Raw genomic sequence first — 17807 nt, 5'->3', positions numbered from 1 at the left:
GGCCAAGTCCAATAAGCTCTATTAGAAGAACAAGTCCAATAAGCTCTATTAGAAGAACCAGTCCAATAAGCTCTATTAGAAAAACAAGTCCAATAAGCTCTATTAGAAAAACAAGTCTGATAAGCTCTATTACAAAAACATAAGCTCTATTAGAAAAACAGGTATGATAAGCTCTATTCGAAAAACAAGTCTGATAAGCTCTATTAGAAAAACAAGTCTGATAAAAAAAAAACATAAGCCCAATTAGAAAAACATAAGCTCAATTAGAAAAACATAATCTCTGCCACTTTCCACAAAAAAAGGTCAAATTCATTATCCATAACAAACAATGGTCAAATTCATTATCCATAGCAAACAATGGTCAAAATTATTATCCATAACAAACGATGGGCTTACTTGTTTCCTTACCGTTTGTTTTCCAGGGCAGAGACAGAGAGAGGATTGTCCAGAAAACATATTATTGAAGGTGAGACCTATTTCTGTTTTAGGTCATCCTAAACTCATGCTCATCCTGGATGCCAAACACAGAGCCCCGCACAGGCTGCTTGCAGACTACAAACCTGAGTGTTTGTTAGCTAATGCTAGACGAAAATGGTTTGATTGATGTAAAACAATCGCCGATTGTAGGCTGTACATTTATTATTTGTTGTAAGATGTTGACATTGCATTTAGAATATAATGTTCAGACTTCATAAATTTAGCTATGAATAGGTAAATAAATGAATAGAAAGTAGTTTACACTGTCCTCCTGTGCATGACCTATAGGTTTGTTTCAAGAGTTAATTATTAGGCTGTTAATAAGTTTCACACTCCTCACCAAAAAAGATCTTCCTAAAATAGGGATGTTCGATATTGGCTTTTTTACCGATATCCGATATACCGATATTGGCCAACTCTTAATTTCCGATACCGATATCGTAAGGTTATCCTATAACCCTAGTTATATGAGTATAGCGAGCGCTCTGCTCTATTGGAACTATCCCTTTATCCACTCTAATAATGAATAACTTTCTCCACATGCACAGACCTATTTACCTCCGCCTGGCCACACCCACATCCGCTCCTATATAAGCGGGGTTGTGGCCACACAATCAGCTCCTTCCCAAATCTTTCACCACTGAAGGCGAAGACCATGGGGTCCTCAGTGAGTCAGAGCAGAGCGCTCGCTATACTCATATAACTAGGGTTATAGGATAACCTTACGTTATAAATCGTATAGCGTTACGCTCTGCTCTATTGGAACACAGGAGCTGAGCAGAGCGAAAAGCTTGACAGATGTACCCGCTGAGGCCCCCTACAACCATCAGAACCGGGGAGGACCCGAGCCCTCCGGTCCCCCCTAGTGGAGGACAGGAGGGAATCGGATCCGACTGTGCGAAGAGGGTTTAGCACCTCAAACGCACAGGGTGAGCAGACAGTGGGACTTACCTTCATTCAGAAGGACCCACGTCCACTCAGGCGCGCATCCCACATGCCACCAGGGAACGGACAGGAAGCAAAACACCCCCGTCACAGCCCCCAACATCATGGGGTCGAAGGTCAAGAACCCAACCCTGTGGCAAAGCTGCAGCAGCGGAGCATGGAGGAGGTCCCAGCCCTAGGACAACCTGAGGGCTAGGACCCCCTGAAAAAAGGGGCCTGGTGAGGCCAACAAGGTCGTAGCATCGGGACCCCACCAGACGGTCACTGGTGACACCACCCCCCACATCGCCAGCGTATTGGACAGGGCCCAAATCAAGAGCAGGCCCTTCCCCCCTTGGCACGCCGCTCTGAAGCACTCTACAAGAGGCTACCCCCCCCCCCACAACACTGCGGGGCCAGTCGGCGTGCCGGGGAGACAACCCCCAAGGAGGTTGATCCCTCAATCCAGGCAACAGGCCCCAAGAGCAGAACTCGACCTGTGCCTGGAGCACTGCGGACTAGACTAGCCTAAAGTGTCTACTGTGAGAACAGTATCCCGGCGGAAGGGGTGTTCGGTATGCTGTGCACCATGTCATAACCTCCACAAACCCGACCCCCCAATCCAGCGGGGTCGAGGTTCAAAGAAGAGGCTGACACAATTGGCAGACGTCATGAAAGATGCGGGGGCACACTCTCGGGCAGACGGGGTCAAGCCCGGCCTCAACCCGAGAGTCGACTCTGCTACCAACACACCGGGGAACCAACCACCCCCCTATGTTTAGTTTAACAGGAGGCAGTTTTTTTTTTTTATCCACTTTTTCTCCCATTTTCTATATTTTCTCCCATCCCAATTTCGTATCATCCAATTCAACCCTCCCCTGTCACGAACGCTGTTTCTTGCCTCCCACAAGCCGGCTGCAATGTGGACTAAGTCATACATAGCACAAGTCCCCTCCGGTACTTGAGGTAACAGCAGTCGCATCTTTTCACCTGCGCAGCTCGATCTCTCAGTGGCGAGGAGTAACGCGTGGGAGGCTCACGCTGCCCCCGACACTTCCTGATTCTACTGCGCAGGCGCACCAACCGACCTGTAGGAGTCGCTGTCCACAACGCCCGATCCCCACCCATCAGTTTCCCACCCTCTAATACTGCCAATTGTATTAGTACGGACGACCAGCCAAACTGAAAACAATGTGGAGAGCTGGATTCGAACACGCGAACCCAGCGTCTCCACATTGGTGGCGAGTGCCTTGCCCACTACACCACCTAGCCGCCCTAGTTTAACAGGAGGCAGTTGTTCCCTTAACCCACCAAGAAAACTCAGAAATATAACTGCGCGTATACACAGGCTATACAAGCAGTACAAGTGTTTCAGTTTTCAAAGGGTCAACCCAGGCCAACAGGTCGACGAGAGCGAGTTCGGACCTGGGCCTGGCGGACCGGGACCTACACAGGGATGCCTAGAGGGGTTCAAGTTTCAAGTTTCTTTAATAGTTGTCATACAGAAGTACAGAATACTTTCATACAAAATGCTTCTTACTGTTATGCTCCAGAGACTGTGCTAGACAAGATAGTATCAAATAACATAGTATAGCATGTAATTTAGAAGAAGAAAATGAGGTCACAGTGTTCGGTATAGACATATGTACAATGTTCTGAGTTACCATATAATATACAATACTATGCAGTGTACTAATGTACAGTACTATATAGTGCAAAGCAGAAATGGGATGAGGTACAATTTAGGTACAATTTACAGTAAGGTGTACGAGTTGTAGTGCAATCCTTCATCAATAAATATAAAGTGTGGGGAGTGGGTGCTACAGTGTGTTTGTTTAAAGTGGGTGTGTGCTATAAAGTGTGTGGAGTGGGTGCTACAGTGTGTTTGTTTAAAGTGAGTGTGTGCGTGTGGATGTGTGTGCTATGTGCGTTTGGTGGTTGTTGTTGTGTAGTGTTCATTGTTCGTTTAGCAGCCTGATGGCCTGGGGATAGAAGCTTCTTCTGAGTCTTTCTGTGCTCGCCTTGAGACTCCGGTATCGCTTGCCTGACCGCAGCAGTTCAAAGAGGCAGTTGTTCGGGTGACTGGAGTCTTTAATGATTCTCTTAGCCTTGCCCTTGCAACGCTTGTTGTAAATGTTCTGGAGGGTGGGGAGCCCCCCTCCAATTGTGCGTTCGGCTGAACGTGTCACTCTTTGTAGTCTGCTTCGGTCTTGTGCAGTGCTATTCCCAAACCAGGAGGTGATGTTGCCGGTCAAGATGCTCTCTATTGTACATGAGTAGAAGTTCTTAAGGATCTTCTGACTGACTTGGAACTTCCTTAGGCGCCTGAGGAAGTAGAGGCGTTGTCGTGCCTTCTTCACAACACTGTCAATGTGTGTGGTCCATGTCAAGTCCTCGGATATGTAGGCTCCGAGGTACTTAAAGCTGTTGACTCTCTCAACCGGTGCCCCGTCGATGCTGAGGGGGCTGTAGTCCTTGACCCCCGACCTCCTGAAGTCCACAATCATCTCCTTTGTTTTGCTGACGTTCAGGGAGAGGCTGTTTTCCTGGCACCATCCCGCCAGGACCTTGACCTCTTCCAGGTAGGCCCTCTCGTCGTTGGCAGAGATCAGGCCCACCACCACTGTGTCGTCAGCAAATTTGATGATTGTATTGCTACTCCGCTGAGCCACACAGTCGTGTGTGTACAGGGAGTAGAGGAGGGGACTCAGAACACAGCCCTGGGGGGCCCCTATGTTGAGGGTGATGGATGAGGAGGTGCAGTTGCCTGCTCTCACCACCTGGGGTCTGCCAGTCAGGAAGTCCAAGACCCACTGGCAGAGGTCATAGTTCAAGCCCAGGTCCCTGAGCTTGGCTATGAGTATGGAGGGGACTATGGTATTGAATGCCGAGCTGTAGTCGATGAATAGCATTCTCACATAGTTCCCCTGCCTCTTGTCCAGGTGTGATGCTGCTGTGTGCAGCACATGGGCTATGGCGTCCTCCGTGGACCTGTTGGGGCGGTATGCAAATTGCAGGGGGTCCATGTTGATGGGGAGGGAGGAGCAGATGTAGCCCTTTACTAGCTTCTCAAAGCACTTCATGGCTATGGAGGTGAGAGCTACAGGGCGGTAGTCGTTGAGGCAAGCAGGCTTGGATTTTTTGGGTACAGGGATAATAGTGGACTTCTTCAGGCAGATGGGGATGACAGCCTGTTCTAAGGACAGGTTAAATATGTCAGTGAATACTGGGGCCAGTTGGTCGGCACAAACTTTTAGGACGCGGCCGGGGATGCCGTCCGGACCTGCTGCCTTCCTGATATTCACTTTTTTAAAGGTCCGCCTCACCTCATGCTCTGTTACCTTGAACACTGTGCCTCCATCAGCAGCCGACCCCCCCCCCCCATTGCCGTGGCTTGTGAGCTGGTGTTGTTATTACCAGCATTAAACCTCGCATAGAAGGTATTGAGGTCATTTGCTAAGGAGATGTCACTGTTCACTGTTGACAGGAACCTCCTCGACAGCCCCCTCCCATCCCGCCCAGCAGGGGGAGGGAGGGGTGAAATAAATGGAGAAGGACCAGGCCCCCTAACACAGTGCAAGGTACAACACAGTATGGACCAAGCACGTCACTGTTAAGGGCAACTCATAGTGGCATACACATGACACACACATCCACGACATCAATCCCAGCGACGCCCGGGCCGACCCGGCATTTCCCCACCGGAAAAGCACAAAGTCCTTCGGGGTACCAGAACAGCAGATCTGCGGGTTAACTGACCTGGTCCGGCGCGACCAGAACCAGTCCTGTGTCCTAGTCACGCCGCCATCCCCAGTCCTAAGAGGGGGGTAGGTACGCGTGTCGATCCAAAACATCACAGAGGGCGCCACCAAGACGGTCAGTACGCGAATGCACTGCTCCTGGTGGCCCACCTCATGGGCGTGAGACCCCTCCGCCAATGTATTGATCTACTCCGTCATCTCCCCCCAGAGATGTACGTGAGCCGTCGAGTCTAACCTAGTGCACTGGCGCTCGGTTGAGATAAAATCTCCTTCCCAGCCGCCCGCATAAAAAAACGCAGTTTCTATGAATTGGGCAACCAAGGCGCGCCAGCCCATAACGTGGTTCCACATTGAAAGCACCCAGGGCCAGCGCTATATGCACATAGAGAACCCAAAACACATCAATGGTGAATTCTAATAAGAAACACCAGACAACGTTCCCTTCATGCTGTCTGGGACAAGCAGCAGGAAGCCGGTCAATAAGACACAGATACGGGTCTCATATGACGCGTCTGAGGGTAAACCCTGTCAATTCTGCTCTTTACACAAGAGGGGAAGACAGAAAATCCCCCAGAGAGACCTCTACGTGAGTAACAATTGAAAAAGATATATGTAATAATTGGGCCAAGTGACCAAAGGCCCAATACACATTTTAATAGAGAGCAGAGCAGAAAACAAACAGTTTTCAAATGCATCGCATCATCCAACTTTGACAATGACAGCGGTCCGCAGCACAGAGTTTCAAGTTCAAGTTTCTTTAATAGTTGTCATACAGAAGTACAGAATACTTTTATACAAAATGCTTCTTACTGTTACGCTCCAGAGACTGTGCTAGACAAGATAAGTATAAAATAACATAGTATAGCATGTAAATTAGAAGTAGAAAATGAGGTCACAGTGTTCAGTATAGACATATGTACAATGTTCGATGCAGAATATACGTAACTGAGTTACCATATAATATACAATATACTATGCAGTGTACTAATATACAATACTATATAGTCCAAAGCAGAAATGGGATGAGGTACAATTTAGGTACAATTTACAGTAAGGTGTACGAGTTGTAGTGCAAATCCTTTATCAATAAATATAAAGTGTGGGGAGTGGGTGCTACAGTGTGTTTGTTTAAAGTGAGTGTGTGCGTGTGGATGTGTGTGCTATGTGCGTTTGATGGTTGTTGTGTAGTGTTCATTGTTCGTTTAGCAGCCTGATGGCCTGGGGATAGAAGCTTCTTCTGAGTCTTTCTGTGCTTGCCTTGAGACTCCGGTATCGCTTGCCTGACCGCAGCAGTTCAAAGAGGCAGTTGTTCGGGTGGCTGGAGTCCTTAATGATTCTCTTAGCCTTGCCCCTGCACCGCTTGTTGTAAATGTTCTGGAGGGTGGGGAGCCCCCCTCCAATTGTGCGTTCGGCTGAACGTGTCACTCTTTGTAGTCTGCTTCGGTCTTGTGCAGTGCTATTCCCAAACCAGGAGGTGATGTTGCCAGTCAGGATGCTCTCTATTGTACATGAGTAGAAGTTCTTAAGGATCTTCTGACTGACTTGGAACTTCCTTAGGCGCTGTCAGTGTGTGTGGTCCATGTCAAGTCCTCGGATATGTAGGCTCCGAGGTACTTAAAGCTGTTCACTCTCTCAACCGGTGCCCCGTCGATGCTGAGGGGGCTGTAGTCCTTGACCCCCGACCTCCTGAAGTCCACAATCATCTCCTTTGTTTTGCTGACGTTCAGGGAGAGGCTGTTTTCCTGGCACCATCCCGCCAGGACCTTGACCTCTTCCAGGTAGGCCCTCTCGTCGTTTGCAGAGATCAGGCCCACCACCACTGTGTCGTCAGCAAATTTGATGATTGTGTTGCTACTCCGCTGAGCCACACAGTCGTGTGTGTACAGGGAGTAGAGGAGGGGACTCAGAACACAGCCCTGGGGGGCCCCTATGTTGAGGGTGATGGATGAGGAGGTGCAGTTGCCTGCTCTCACCACCTGGGGTCTGCCCGTCAGGAAGTCCAAGACCCACTGGCAGAGGTCATAGTTCAAGCCCAGGTCCCTGAGCTTGGCTATGAGTTCAGAGCCTGAAAAACTCACGGATGTCTCATGGCCAATAGAAAACACGCCCAGTGACATATTCCATGGCCGGGGAAATCCTGTGACCCACCCATCCTAATATGGAGTGGGACCAGGGACCCCCCTTCCCCCTCCCTGTGACGTGCTGACCCCACAGCCTGACAGGGAGACTGACGGACAGGAGGCCCAACCCCCTGGCCAATCAGTAAAAGGGGGGAGGGGTTTATCAGTTCACCCCTCACTATCTATCTATCTAGGTCGTCCTCGGACGGGCCCTCCATCGGTGCTTCCAGTCATCCCGATCCTCCATGCATCTGGCTAGCTCGCCGGTGCTTTCTGTTCCCACATCTCTCCTGAGTACGTCCACGTAGGTTAACGTGGGACGTCCTCGTGATCGATGCCCGTGTGTTGGTTCCCACAGCACAAGTTTGCTGGTTGGCATCTCATGGTGTCTCTGGCAGTGACCTGCCAGCCTCATTCTCCTGACTGCCACTTTATCGCTCACCTTTAGCACCCCCCCATACAAGTTTGCATTAGTGACATGCTCATCCCTGTTGATGTTGAGCACCACACCCATCATTCTGTTGTAGCACCCATCCAAGGACTTCTGCAGGGTGGGCTTCAAGGTCCAGCATTCACTGCCATACAAAAGGACAGACTCAACTGTTGCATGAAAGAAGTTGAGCTTGATTTGACGGGGGAGGTTGGATTTCCACACACTGGTCATGCCGTTCAGAGCCCTCCACGCAAGTGCCTTCCTCACTTTAAGGTCTTGCTCGGACGAGTTGACCCACGAGCCCAGGTACTTGAAATCCTCACCCCTGATACGATGCAACAACAAAGCAGCGCCATGACACCAGTTGTTAGCACGCTACATGAAAGCGCATATACCTGTTAGGGTAATAGCTTTACATTCTGCACGCCAGCCACAGACGATAAACTTGTTTGTGTAAAAAACGGGCTTTTATACAAGGCTTAGGCTCATGTGCGAAACTTGCCGCCCGCATTTTTATACCTTTACCCTAAAGTAAAGAAAAAACAGATTTTAAAGAGAGGGTCCAAGGACCTTGGTATAATAGCTATATATGTAACCACTTCTGCAGGCTAACGATCAACCCAGTTGTGGACTCAACGCCACATTTACTTAAACGTAACATGAACACACACAACCCCCTTCATACAATAAAAAAGGCAAAAGTTCACTCTTACTACTGCAAGAAGAATGCCGTCTTTTATGACGAGAGAAGACATAAGTCCTCGACCAAGTGCTAGCCACAGGCCTTGCTAAGCTCATACATAATAGCGACCAAAAAACTATTTTCAGAGAAAACTGCCCCACTCCCTAAGCAAGAACACAACCCCAACAGTAGTTGAGGGTTTACATCGTATCCCCAAATATATAGTGAATAAACACACGTTTTGTAAAAAAAAAACAGTCCCTCACCAGGAGGGACCCTTTATTTAATAACAAAATCATATTTTTTTGGGGGGGGGGGGGGGGGGGGGGGGGCAAACAGGGGAGTCACTAGCGTCGCCTGCCGCGTGCAGAACACCGTTTGCCCCCACGGGAAGCCAGCCCGGAGGGACGGTGCTGAGGAGCCTCCTGGTCACGTCGATCCCTACCGTTCCCTCCGGGCGCAGGGCGACTGGCTGCAGCGGGAGCGGCACTTCCTCCACTCCTGGCCTTCTTCGCGGAAGGCCCAGCAGCGGCGGTGGTGACGGTGGCAACGGCCGTAGGCCTCTGCCGGCGTTGCCTCCTCCTCACGTCACCGGTGGCATCGGGTCGGGGAAAATGGGGTTGGAGCACAGGAACCAGGGCCGGAACTCGGCCAACTGACAGGAGACGGGAGCTCAACGGCCCCTCGGCGAAGCACACTCTCCCCCGGGCGACGCCCAGGCGCACCTGCCTGCCACGACCGTGGAACCAGAGATGCCCCACGACGCACGGAGGACGCTGCGATAGTGAAGCGCTGGTGGAGGGTAGCGTTGTAGTCATCTAGACCCTCTGACGGTGAAGACATTATCTCTTTGTTTTTCCGAAAAATAGTGAGAGAGAAAAAACAAAGATACAATGTCAACGTAGCTCCTCTCCAACAAACTACTTTGGCACTAAACTTAAAGTGGTGTATACAGACACTTTCGGTGGTGAAAGTTGGGAAGGAGCTAATTGTGTGGCCACGACCCCGCTTATATAGGAGCGGATGTGGGTGCCAGGCGGAGGTAAATAGGTGTGTGCATGTGGAGAAAGTTATTCATTATTAGAGTGGATAGTTCCAATACAACAAGATACAAGATACAAGATACTTTAATGCCACACAACGATGGTTGGTGGTAATTGATTTCGGTACAGATGTTGAGCACTGGTTATATCAAACATGAAACAGACATCAAACATCAAAAACGTCAAAACATATATACATAAATACATATAGGACAGTCACGGTAACAGTGTCGGTCGGTGACAGATGCTTGCCCGTTTGTGCAAAGGGGGGCGGGCCAGGGTGTTCAGTGTTCGGACTGCTGTGGGCAGATAATGCAATAGAGCAGAGCGTAAAGCTATACGATCTATAACGATCTATACAATCTATAACAACCGATACCGATATATACTGGTAATTACAGTAACATTACATATCTCTTGTTGTGGAATTAACACAACATTATGCATACGTTTGACAATAAATAAAATAAGAATTTGTTCTTACTTGCTTGCCTGGGTAAATAAAGGTTAAATAAATGTAAAAAGAAATATATAAAAAATTATAATAATATAATTTAAACCGATCATTTCCGATATTACATTTTAATGCCAATATCGGTAGGCCGATAATATCGGACATCTCTATCCTAAAACATTGCATCTAGCAGTAAAGAGGGAAGGGGGGTGTACGGTGTAACAGATGATGAGCCCTGCTAGCTATCAAGTTAAAGGTAGAATCTATAATGTCATCAAACAGCGACCTGGTCTGATGTGTGCGTTGGAGTTTAGTAACTATTATAGTGTGAATTTCTCCAGACCTCTGTTAACAGAGCCTGATGTGTGGCCAGCAATAGCAACCCATCCCCTATATACCCACTCAACTTCAACCCCACACATCACACCAAAACAACAAATGTAAACAAAGTGCAATACCAAGTGGGGCTCCTAGAGGGCGCTGTTTGATAACATCACAGACTTAACCTGTAATGTTATTCCTGCCTCTGCTGACTATGGCTGGCATTCATCAAAAGATTTGGACAGTTATTCTCATGTGTCCTCCATTGCCAATTGCCATTTGCAGTTCAACCTCAAGTGACCGATGACTTGGGCCTCACAAGGTTGAAGGTTCCATCTACAATGTTCCTGGAGTCACATCTATCGTCTATAAAACAATGTCTCACTATGTACAAGCTGACATAATATGACATATCACTGTCATGTCAGGTATGTAAGGCATATCATATGTCATAGTGAAACAGAGGGCTTTATTCATGTGAAAGACATAGGCCCTCACACAAGCGTTTAGCTTCGACATGCATCTTGAAACACACAAATGTCAGTGTCACGCGATTGTACGAGCTGACGCATCAGTATCCTATATTACGATATGATTAAACGAAATACTCCCATGTTCTCACAAAACAGGCCTCAGAGCATCGTTGGAGAGACTTCAGTTGGAGTACGTGGATGTGGTCTTCGCGAATCGACCGGACCCCAACACGCCAATGGAAGGTATACTGTAGGCACTTATTCAGAATGACACTACCTTCAAAGTACAACAGTGGAAAGGATTGCCTTTTTTCCCCTGCTAGGGACATTCTGCAAAAGAAGAATAAAAAAAAAGAACAGGGCTCTCAAATAGACCTCATGCGTGTCGTAATTTCCCCTGCCCAAATAAGGGAGGGTTAAGTCAAGTGTTCCTTTATTAATCCCCATGAAGAAATCCAGATGTCATAGCAGCATGGGGGAGGGGAGGTACAGGCAGAAAATGTAATAATAATAGAACATAGTGATAGAACATGGTAATAATGGTGATAACAGTATTAGGTAGCTTAGCATAAATGAATAGAAGAAGATATGGATCAGCTAGCATAGCTGTTGGCCAAAAGCACCTCCCCCGGAGTTGGAATGTGTATGCATGTGAATGAATGTTGGTGGTGGTCGGAGGGGCCGTAGGCGATGATTATTCGCCACGCTTCCGTGAGTCTGCCTCAGGGCAGCTCTGGCTGCAATTGTAGCTTACCACCACCGGTATCATAGGCGCCTACATAATGGAGCAGTCGAAGCAGGTGCCCCACCACTATTGAGCTTGGGGGGGCAAACTTGTGCTTTTGCTCCTCCACTTTTTGATCATATGAATATATAAATCTAACCATAACTACGTAATTTCAATCAAATTAATAATACGCAATGACACTTAATAGCAAGTTTTTAAGTTTCCAAAGATTGTGTGACCCCCCACATTTAATGGTTTGATCCAGTGCCCCACGGTCCCTCTGCATGACGTATACGACATGTTGGAAAAGGGGAGGCGGCTTTTTCGAATGCCTCGTTTGGCGTTTCAATGAAGAAAAGTTTCAGACTGGATATTGGATAACATTGTGACTTTGTGAGGATTATTCTTCTGCGTTTTACATCAAAATGGATCATTACGTAAGTCGAACACTGTGACTGTATACTAAATGCGCAAACAGATTGAAACTGAATATTTCTCGTATGGTGAGGCCGGGGGACCCTGATGTAAACAAGACAAACGTCTTTCTCTGGTCTGCATCCCCTTAACAATTGTGTGTATTGAGCCGTACTGTATTGTACCCATTCTGCAATCTGTTAAATAAAGTTTTCATTCATTCATTCAGCCGCCGCGCTGACTCGGGCTATTGATAGCGCAATGATTCATTCATTCAGCCGCCGCGCTGACTGGGGCGGGCTATTGATAGCGTCAATGAATTGTTGTTGTTGTTGTTGTTGCTAGTCCGTTCACAAGTTGCTACTGCTGCTGGGGATGTGAACGGAGGTGCTTCGGGAGGATCGGGAAAGTTATTATTAGTAATTGAGTTTTATAGTGAAAAGAGCAGCTTTATTTTGGTCAAGATTGAAGGCTCTATATTGCAGGAAATTGCACATACAGGTGTTCATTAAATGTAAAAAAATCTGCCGTGGAGGGGGTCGTGCCGGACCCCCTCCAAACCACCCCCCAAAAAAAAAGGAAAAAAATAAATAAAAAAAAAGAATAAAAAAAAATCTTGCACCCCCACTTTCAACTATAACTAGGCGGCCATGACGGTATGACTGTGTATGAACGAATAATGGACTCTGTAAGCGCTCTGGGGTCACTGGGGTGTCATGAAGAGCGCTATATGAAAATCCAATCCATTAAGCTAGGATAGCTGATCCGTATCCGCTTCCATTAATTTGTGCTAAGCTAGGTTAGTTTGCAGCCGGATAGCTTTCTACTGAACGCACAGAGAGGAAATTGGTATCTATTATCTATATTGGTATGGTATGTAATTGTTGAGTAAAGTCGCTCCAGTTGAATATTTCAGATGGAGAGGATGAACTGAAGTTATTGAGGATGTGATCAGACATATTGAGAATGAGGTCAGGCTATGACTTGAGCTGCTGGCATCTGGTCCATCCCAATAACTCTGCCATTTAATCTTGATCAGACATGCCTAATTGAAGCTGGCCTTGGGTGCACGTCTTCTAAAGACACAGATCAGACCAAAGAACAGCGCCGGGGACAACCGTGCTCGTCACGGATCTGGGGTAGCAAGTTCGATTCCCGGACAAAGCCGTAACTTTCTCAGAGTGTCTTCCCCCCATCTGTACCCCCATTCAACCTGTTTCTGTCGGTCATTCTTGACCAGAGAAAAAGCGATAAACGCAAAAAAGAACCAGCGGAATGGTCAAAGTTAAAAAAAAAAAAAAGTAATCATCGAGTACTTATCAATAACGTAGAATGGTGATCCATTTTGTAATTAAAAGTGTTCTCCGATGAAACAATATCTTTGTTGGCAGACAGCTACTTCGGACAACCTCTGTTATCAACACTGCTATCTAGCATAATGTATAATGTAACTGGACCTGTGTAATGTTACTTGTTGCTGGGAAAGACGTCCGGTCATCACTGCATGGGTTATACAACTTGGTTTACGTAATCCAAAACTCCATTCAGATGTTATGATGTCTGGTCATCATACTATTCTCACAGTTTGTATGTTAGAGTGATCCAGCAATGTAAACACACCAGGTGGAGGTCAAAGGCGGTTGCTGCATCTTTAAAAATGAAGGTTGCATTCAGGATCATTTGTTATGGAGGCACCTGCTTCTTGGGACTTTTATAGATAGATAGATAGATAGATAGATAGATAGATAGATAGATAGATAGATAGATAGATAGATAGATAGATAGATAGATAGATAGATAGATAGATAGATAGATAGATAGATAGATAGATAGATAGATAGATACTTTATTAATCCCTTGGGGAAATTCAGGGTATCTCACAGCTCACACAGTATACAGACATTGACAGTTCTCATTCAGTTGTTTCACGTTATATCATGAATAAAAAATAAGCACATGATAAAATTATATTAAATCATATCTATCAATATCAATAAGAGCGTGATGAGATAAAAGCAGGTGTATAAAACAAGTGTATAAAAACAGGTGTATAAAAACCGGTGTATAAAAACAGGTGTAAAAAAACAGGTGCAAAAACAGGTGTGTGGGGAACAGGGAACAGGTCAGGAGTCAAGGTCCCCCGCACTATATTGCGCTGTTGTACAGTCTGATGGCAGTGGGGACAAAGGACCTCCTATGCCGCTCAGTCCGCGAGTGCAGGTAAGAAATATTGTCAAAATGCTCTTTCCTATACGGCCTGTGACAATAGGTGGTCTGTGGTTGCCAAAACATGCATATTTTGTCGATTAGACTAGAGGCTTAAATTAATTGCTACAGGATTTCAGTTTGGTAATCCGCTGAAATAACAGGTTTGTGACCCAAATAAAAGAAGAAGAAGAAGATCTTGGTTGTCGTGCATCATGTGAGGGTCAGAGGATTGTTGTCTTTGTCATTCACAGACTCTTCACAGACTTTTGTTGTTTGGTTTGTTGTTGTTTTGTCACCAGGAGACCCATTTCACATCTCCTCAAAGTCCAGAACATTCATCATAGAAGGTACACAGTGCCCTCTCACCACCTCTTAAAAAAAGAAAGAGAGGCATTTTATGGCAGTGAATTAAGTCTCCTGCCCCTTTTTTTTTATCCACTTTTTCTCCTCCTGTGTTTTTCTCCCATCCCAATTTAGTCGTTATGCCAATTCCCCCCTCCCCTTCCTGGTCGTTGCTCGCATTTGCCCCCCACTGGTCGGTCTATCACATGCTTCCTCCAATACATAGGAGACAGCCAGCAGCATCTTTGCACCTGCCAGCGCGGACTCTCATTGGTGAGGTGTAACGTGTGGGAGGTCACACTACCCTCACCATCTCCCTCCCTCGCTGTGCAGGCGCCTTGACCGACCTGTTTACAACGACCAGAATACCACCCCACCGGCTTCCCTCCCGCTGACTCTGCCAATTGAGCCAGTATGACGGCCGGCCAAGCTGGAGGCAACGCTGACAGCGGGATTCGATACCAGTGTCTCTCGCGTTGGTGACGAGCGATTAGTCCGCTGCACCACCCAGCCGCCCTGTCTCCTGCCCTTTTTTAAAGTCTCCTGCCCTTTTTTTCCTTTTGTGAAAACCTTCCTTGCACCCATAAAATGCTGGACCCCCTCTAGTGGTAGAAGTAGAGCTGGTGGAACACTGTAGATCTAGTAACTGTTCCTGTCATGCGGATCCTCCCGAGAATCTTGCACAAACATTCTGTGGAGAAGGTTTATTGAATGAACGGGACGTTTCACCTTTTTCTTTATCTTTTTATCATTTGGTTTTATCGTTTTCAATTCAACACAGATGTCTCTGTGTCTCTGCGTGTTTCTTTTTATCTCTCTTCAGGTTGCTTATCACAAATAACTTGTAACATGTAACAATTATGGATACATGGATTACAGTACAATGAAAAGTATAAATTATAAAATTAGAAACTACTTTTAATTGTTGTAGATGATAATAATAATTATTATATTTAAGGCGAGACAGCCTAGTTCAGTGTTGCCCAACTGAATCAACACATCTACAGCTTTTTTATAAAAAAAATATAAAAAATGTAATGTTCTAACATTTTATTTTATTTTTTATTTATTTTTTTATTCACAACCCAATAAAAACGGGTCGCGGACCCGTTTTTATTGGGTTGCCAATAAAAAAAATAAAAAATAAAATAAAATGTTAAATTTATATTTTCACATCAACATGTGAAAAAGAATAAATTTTTTCATGTATACATTCGCGTGTTATCCCGTCGTGAATATTGTATAGTTTCAGAGTGATCCTGGCTAATTCCTGAAAACGGTGCTATGGAGCGATGTGTGCATTTTGCTAAATGCGTTTGTGTTGCTCGCCCGGACATGCTACTGTTTCCAAATCAAAGGTATATAATAGGTATTATGTTTCATCATGAATAATTTTGTTGACTAAATTGATGACGAAAGATGTTCGTCAACGAAGGTTTTTTTCATGACGACAACGAGACGTGACGTCACGTTATTGAAGACCATGTCACGCTAACGAGACTAAATAGTTTATTAAATATCGTTGACCACAACTGAGGACACAAAAATGTAATTTACAAAAACCAGGACGAAATTTCTCTTCATGTATGTTGATATTGTTGACTAAAACAAGACGAGACAAAATAATTATAACTTTTCTTAATGCCATCATCCCGACGGAGCAGTGTGATGGCGCTATTTGAAAAGCTAGTTTTAGCTGAACGTTACCTTGGCTAAAGTTGGGACTATTCATAATCCAGCTGCAGACCTGCAAGCAAAGTACATCAAGTTGGCAAAGGAGTATTCCAAGGCAAATCACTTATTCACCAGTAACGTTACATTGTTTGTATTTCCATCTAGCTCGCGTTAGCTAGTGGCTAAGCTAGCTCACGCTAATGTGGCTAACTGATCGACCTCTCGCACACAATTAATGACATAATGCAGACAGCCATACCGGTGACAATGTTTAGCTAAGAGTCTGAGGCGGAGTCTCAAAAGAGAATGTTGAATATTTATTTTGCATTAAAAATCACAACAGAGCCTCTGCTAGGAGCTAACCTAAACGGAGCCGACTGGATAGGAAGTGCGCAACAACGTGTAACGTCCGTGCCGAACCAATGTACCAACAACCATTCCGTGGGTGAACTCATTGAGCTTAGTTGTCAATTAATGATACTAATACTAATCTATACAATCAGCTGTTGTTGAATAAATACCATTACTTTCTAGTTATTACTAAAAAAAACAGTGTATATAAAACAGTAGCTGTAAAAAAGAAAGGAAAAAAAGTTTTATAATTTATATAATATAAAAAAAAAAATTATGTATGCACTGGTATCGGATCAGTATAACCAGACCTAGACCACCTCTAACTCTAACCCCTAACCAGACCTAGACCACCTCTAACTTTAACCCCTAAGTTAGGGTTGTGACTTAGAGGTGGTCTAGGTCCGGATAGGGGTTAAGAGTTGGTCTAGCCCAGTGGTGCCCACTGCCCAACCAGTCGATCGCGATCGACAGGTAGATTGCGGTCTGATTTCAAGTAGATCTTGATTAATAAAATTTGATTATTAAAAAAAAAAGTATTTTTTTTGCTAAATCAACTCTTCCTCTCCTTGTTAACTACAACAAGCAATGCTGTTTGTTATTTAAGATGAGGTCGGACTCGGCACTGACAGATTTGTGTTCATTATGCTGCTTTTATAAAGCCTCAAATGACGGCTTACAATATACAATTTTGGCTGGTAGCTCTCGGGCTAGGTGGTAAATAAAAAAGTAGATCTTGGTTCAAAAAAGGTTGGGCACCCCTGGTCTAGCCCTTTACATCCATCTATCTAAATAATAATAATAAATTATAATGAATGCTTAACTACCCCTAAGTTACCCTAACCAGACCTAGACCACCTCTAACTCTAACCACTAACCAGACCTCTTCCATGTGGCACTTTAACACTGACCTCAGAATGTGATTTTATATAATGTTTTTATGCAAGCAGATTGCAATCAGTGTGTACTACTACTAGTACTACTGTGTGTTCTGTTTACTTAGTTTACAGTATCCTGTTATAGAATAAACAGCTGCCAGACACAGCAGAGAGAGAGAGGACAGACATGACAGAGAGGACAGACACAGCAGAGAGAGGACATGGCAGAGAGAAAGGAAAGACACAGCAAACAGAAGACAGACAGAGTTCAGCGTCGTCTCTCTGGTCAGAAACAACGTCACCACATCCGTAATGCTCTCTTTGATGCATACATTGGACCATGTCTACACCAACATATACTGTAGGAGCAACAATACATTGGACCATGTCTACACCAACATATACTGTACTGTAGGAGCAACAATACATTGGACCATGTCTACACCAACATATATACTTCCTGTGTATCACTTGTGCCGCCGACTCAGATTCCCCTAGGTTAAAAAATAAATACGCAATTTAAAT

At 45.5% G+C, this 17807-nt stretch overlaps 1 protein-coding gene across 4 annotated transcripts in view; it reads left to right on the top strand.

Moving 5' to 3' along the window:
* The window catches only part of LOC311244594 (voltage-gated potassium channel subunit beta-2-like), a gene marked incomplete at its 5' end in the record, with an annotated part of 317065 nt that overhangs the window by 275849 nt on the left and 23409 nt on the right, over window positions 1-17807 (top strand). For 2 of the 4 annotated variants that reach the window (XM_084334186.1, XM_084334188.1), the window contains 3 exons: window positions 423-466; window positions 10845-10931; window positions 14337-14384. In XM_084334186.1, the coding sequence (XP_084190312.1) occupies window positions 423-466; window positions 10845-10931; window positions 14337-14384 (179 nt within the window). The remainder of the gene's footprint in view (window positions 1-422; window positions 467-10844; window positions 10932-14336; window positions 14385-17807) is intronic. The other 2 variants (XM_084334187.1, XM_084334189.1) reach the window with 1 other exon arrangement.

Source organism: Notolepis coatsorum (genome assembly GCF_963971535.1).
Source record: "Notolepis coatsorum genome assembly, chromosome: 17".
Taxonomy (NCBI): domain Eukaryota; kingdom Metazoa; phylum Chordata; class Actinopteri; order Aulopiformes; family Paralepididae; genus Notolepis; species Notolepis coatsorum.
This window is presented reverse-complemented; position numbering and strand designations above follow the sequence as displayed.